At 40.5% G+C, this 4,573-nt stretch overlaps 1 protein-coding gene across 2 annotated transcripts in view; it reads right to left on the reverse strand.

Annotated features, from left to right (window-relative positions):
• MYEF2 (myelin expression factor 2) overlaps window positions 1-4,486 on the reverse strand; it is a 38,099-nt gene extending 33,613 nt beyond the window's left edge. The window contains exon 1 of one of the 2 annotated variants that reach the window (XM_002825414.5): window positions 4,213-4,486. In XM_002825414.5, the coding sequence (XP_002825460.3) occupies window positions 4,213-4,373 (161 nt within the window). In that variant the 5' untranslated portion in view covers window positions 4,374-4,486. The remainder of the gene's footprint in view (window positions 1-4,212) is intronic. The other variant, XM_002825415.5, reaches the window with a different exon arrangement.
• Window positions 4,487-4,573: the final 87 nt, after the last annotated feature.

The following is a 4,573-nucleotide window of genomic DNA, read 5'->3' on the forward strand; positions in this document are numbered from 1 at the left end:
AAAGATATTCCATGTTCACAGACGAGAGGAATTAATATTGTCAAAATGTCCTTCCTACCCAAAATGACCTATAAATTCAATGTGATCTCTATCAAAATTCTAACAGCGTTTTTCTCAGAAATGGAAAAATTCCTGAAATCCGTATGAACCATAAAAGATCTCAAACGGCTAAAGCAAGCTTAAACAAGAAGAAAAAACTAAAAGTATCACACTACCTGATTCAAGTTATATTACAAATCTATAGTAATCAAAACAATATGGTACTGGCACAAAAACAGACACACAGACCCATGGAGCATAACAGAACACTCAAAAACACATCCCCAAGTACATGGTAAACTAATCCTTGACAAAGGCACCAAAAATATACAATGGTGAAAGGACAGTCTCTTCAAAAAATGGTATTGGGAAAACTAGATAACCACATACAAAACAAAATGAAAATGGATTAAAAACTTAAAGCATAACACCTAAAACCCTGTAACTCCTAGAAGAAAACACAAGAGAAAAGCTCCATGACCTTGGCCTTGGCAATGATTTTTTTTTTTTTGATATGACACCAAAAGCACAGACAACACAAACAAAAGTAAACAACTGGGACTACATCAAAGTAAAAAGTTATTGCACAGCAAAGGAAACTCAACAAAATAAAAAGGCAACCTAAGAAATGAGAGATAACATTTGCAAACCATATATCCAATAAGGGATTAATATCAAAAATGTATAAGGAACCCATACAACTCAACAGCAACCCAATTAAAAAATGAGAAAAGGATCCGAATAGATATTTTTCCAAAGAAGACACACCAACGGCCAAAAGATATATGAAAAGGTGCTCAATATCAAGGTTCATCAGGAAAATACAACTCAAAACCACACTGCAATATCACTTCATAGGATATGACTTACCAAAAAGTCAAAAGACAGCAACTGTTGCTGAGGATGTGGAGAAAGAACCCTTAGACACTGCTGGTGGGGAATATACATTGGTACAGCCATTATGGAAAACAGCATCAAGGGTCCCCAAAAAATTAAAAACAGAACTACCACATGATTCATCAATGCCACTTCTGGGTATACATCCAATGAAAATGAAATCACTATCTCAAAGAGATATCTGCACTCCCATGTTCACTGCATCATCCACAATACCCAAGATATGGAAACGACTTAAGTGTCCATTGACAGATAAATGGTTAAAGGAAACATGATATATATTATATTTTGTGTTTACACAACACATCCACACTGGAATATTATTATTCAGCCTTACAAAAAGAACAAAATCTTGCCATTTGCAACAACAGAGATAAACCTAGAGGACATTATGCTATGTGAAAAAAGCCAGACTCAGAAAGACAAATACTACATGATCTCACTTACACACAGACTCTAAAAAAAGTCAAACTCAGAAGCAGAGAGTAGAAGGGTGTTTACCAGAGGTGGAGGGCAGCAGGGGATGGGGAAATGTTCTAAGGGCACAAACTTTCAGTTATAAGATGAGTAAGTTCTGTAGATCTAAGGTACAGTATAGTGACTATACTGAACATATTTACTGTACACTTGAAATTTGCTTACAGAGTAGATCTTAAGTATTTTCAACACCAAAAAATATGGTAGTTATGTGAGGTAACAGATACGTTAATTAGCTTGATTGTGGTAATCATTTCACAATTTATTTGTATACCAAAACATCACACTGTACACTTGAAAATATACAATTTTTGTCAATTTACCTCAATAAAGCTGGGGGGAACAGTTCTAGTCTTTATTCCTAATAAAAATCACTCAGCTAAAGAACACATTACCTTGCTCCAATGCTTAATATTTTATAGTACCCTAATATAACTCTCAATCTCTACCTACTCCAAAGTTATACTTAATTACACATGAATAATAAAGTTATAATAATACTGCCCTTTTCCCTCCTATTCATTTTTAAGAAAAGGAGAGCTAGTATACCATTTGGCGTTAAAAAAGAAGACTACAGTTGGAAAACGGATCTTTTCTAAAGGTGTGAACATGCAAACTAAATTCCCTGTATATGAGTTTCATAAGCATGAAAGTTCACTTCTGCATTTCATCCACAAATATTTACTAGGCCTTAAGAATACAAAGAAGAATAAGACATAGTGGTCTCCCATCCTCAATAACTATGGATTAACCTCAGCAAATATTATTTCAATCCTGATGACAAGCAGTACTCTGTTCAATTCCAACCAATATATAATTTGGGGCAATATTACGGTAATTTTTATAATCAACAATGAATTATTTTTATTATTAAAAGTATATGGTAATCAACTCAAGGTTTATGTATTGGAGTTGTTATCCACTCCTACTAGTTCACGAAGTGAAAAAAAAAAAAAAAGGACTAGGTCGCTAGTTATTCAGTTTGAATGTCTCATGCTGGACCATCTCAAATGTTCTTACGAAACAGACAGTAAGAGAAATCCCTGAGAGTAAATTGGACTCGATTCAACTTCTGGGAAAAAGAGAAAGGGAGAGAGGTGAATTATAAGCAATATGGAAATAATCTGTATTTACCAGTAATATTTCTTCATTTCTTCACCTTATATTTTTCTCTTCCTAAATTAGAAAAGGATTCTTTCTCCACCTTTCTCCTTTCTCTTTTCCTGTCTTGCTAAATCATGATGAGACTTTAGAAGGGATTAGAAAATCTGATGGAGGTTTAGATACCAAACTTCCCCTATATCAACACTAATCATACCCAAGTATAGGAGTGCTTCTCTCTGTAATTCAAGGCTGCACTTTTTGTTCAGGAGAAAAGATGGCATGTATACTCGTGTTTAGATATGAATAGCACATATTTTTAAGTTTATCATTCCACCGGTTTTCATTTCTATTTTTAATGCCAAATTCCCGAAAGCCCACATTTTGGCAAGCATGGTAGAAAGCGCTTCATTCACTTTCTGGTTCCTCAATTACTGAGGTGCACCACTCTTCATCCAGGAACAAACTCCACTAAGTTCCAATCTCTTATACCTGCACCTCTATTCTCCTAGAAGATGCTGCCGATCCTGTTCAAACTCATTTGAGAGCAAGAGTGTCAAAGAGCTGGGGAGAGCTACCCCATATTTTTGCCACCAACTTTTATACAGACTGGTCCAGGTCTTACCATACAATTTCAAACATTCTTATACAAAGGTCAGAAAGACCTTTCCCTTGTCTATTTTACTGTGAGCATATATCTATTGCTTTCTGCTCTGAGGCATAACAGAGAAGGAAAAGGATGTTTTCACTGACTTATTAACATACTTTCAACTTCAGGTTTAAGGAGGTAGGCATATGAAAGTAAGCGCTTAACTTCATATCCTCCCACAGAACAAGAACAAAGGGGAGCATAACATTTCCCTAGAACCAGAAATTATTATGGATTGGGGTCAACTAAATTCTTCATAGGCACTAGTGACAGCTGCGACCTTAAAAGTTTTCCTTCATTTAGGGAAAAAAAAAAAAATCTTAACCATCTATTATACCAAACTTAAGATAATCATATACTGAGTTAAAAAAAAAATTACTCTCCACAGCTGACGCACATTACCCAGTGGGAAGGGAAGCCACGCACATCGCACATTTCCCTTTTTAAAGTACGTCTAGCCAATTCAAGAGTAACACAATACATACAGTCTAACAGCACATTATTAAACTTCCTCTCGGTATAAATCAAGTTTAAAAATGAACATACACTTTAGAAAACAACAATACACTAAACTTGTGAAGCTCAGAAAGAAGCCAGGAATATTCCTTTCAAATATGTTCTCGGTGGTTAAGAGGAAATGTCCGATGATGTCATCCCTAGATACTCCCTAGTGATGAACACTAACTACTGGTCCTTAAAGGGGGACCATTTTCCTGCAAACCGTGGCGGTCGCTGAGCTTTGCTCAAAGATTCTTTAACCAAAGTCAGGGAAGAGGGGTGTCCACTGTCTCGGGCTAGAAATCAGGGAAGAGCGCTGGTCCCCGGGCCCCCAGCCCCGGCTCCCGGGACCACAGGCGGCCAGGCCTGGGGCGGGCGGGGAAGGCCCTGGGAGCGGCCCAGCTGCACCTGCTCCTCAGGCAGCCGATGGCCCGGGGGCGGGCCGGGGTCTGGGAGTGGTTGTCCCCCATCGAGGCCCAGCCCGGCCTCTGGCCGCCCGGTAGACTCCCCGCCCCCCACCTCGCCCCGGTTCCCGGAGGAAAAGACAATACATTTTAACGCCATTGGAGCTGCTGCTGTGCTGCGGCTGCTGCTTCTCCGCCTCCGGGGGGTGCGGCTCTCGCCGCGGCTCGCCCGGCGGCTCCGCGGGCTGCAGGTGCGGGCTGTCGCCACCAGTGGCCCCGGGCACCTCGGCCTTATTGGCATCCGCCATCCCGCCGCCACTGCCTCCGCCTCGGCCGCCTGAACTAAGGGGCTCCGAGCGCGACAATGGCGGCTGCCGGGGAAGCGGTAACGGATCCCGATTTGAAAAGGCCCCGAGCGCTCAGTAACCCGGATCTCGCGAGAACCGGTCGAGACTGGGCGACTGGGAGATGGTGTGTGCCGGGTGCAGGGGGTGGGAGTGCGGGGGGA

The sequence above is a fragment of the Pongo abelii genome, chromosome 16 (genome assembly GCF_028885655.2).
Source record: "Pongo abelii isolate AG06213 chromosome 16, NHGRI_mPonAbe1-v2.0_pri, whole genome shotgun sequence".
In the NCBI taxonomy this organism is placed as follows: Eukaryota; Metazoa; Chordata; class Mammalia; order Primates; family Hominidae; genus Pongo; species Pongo abelii.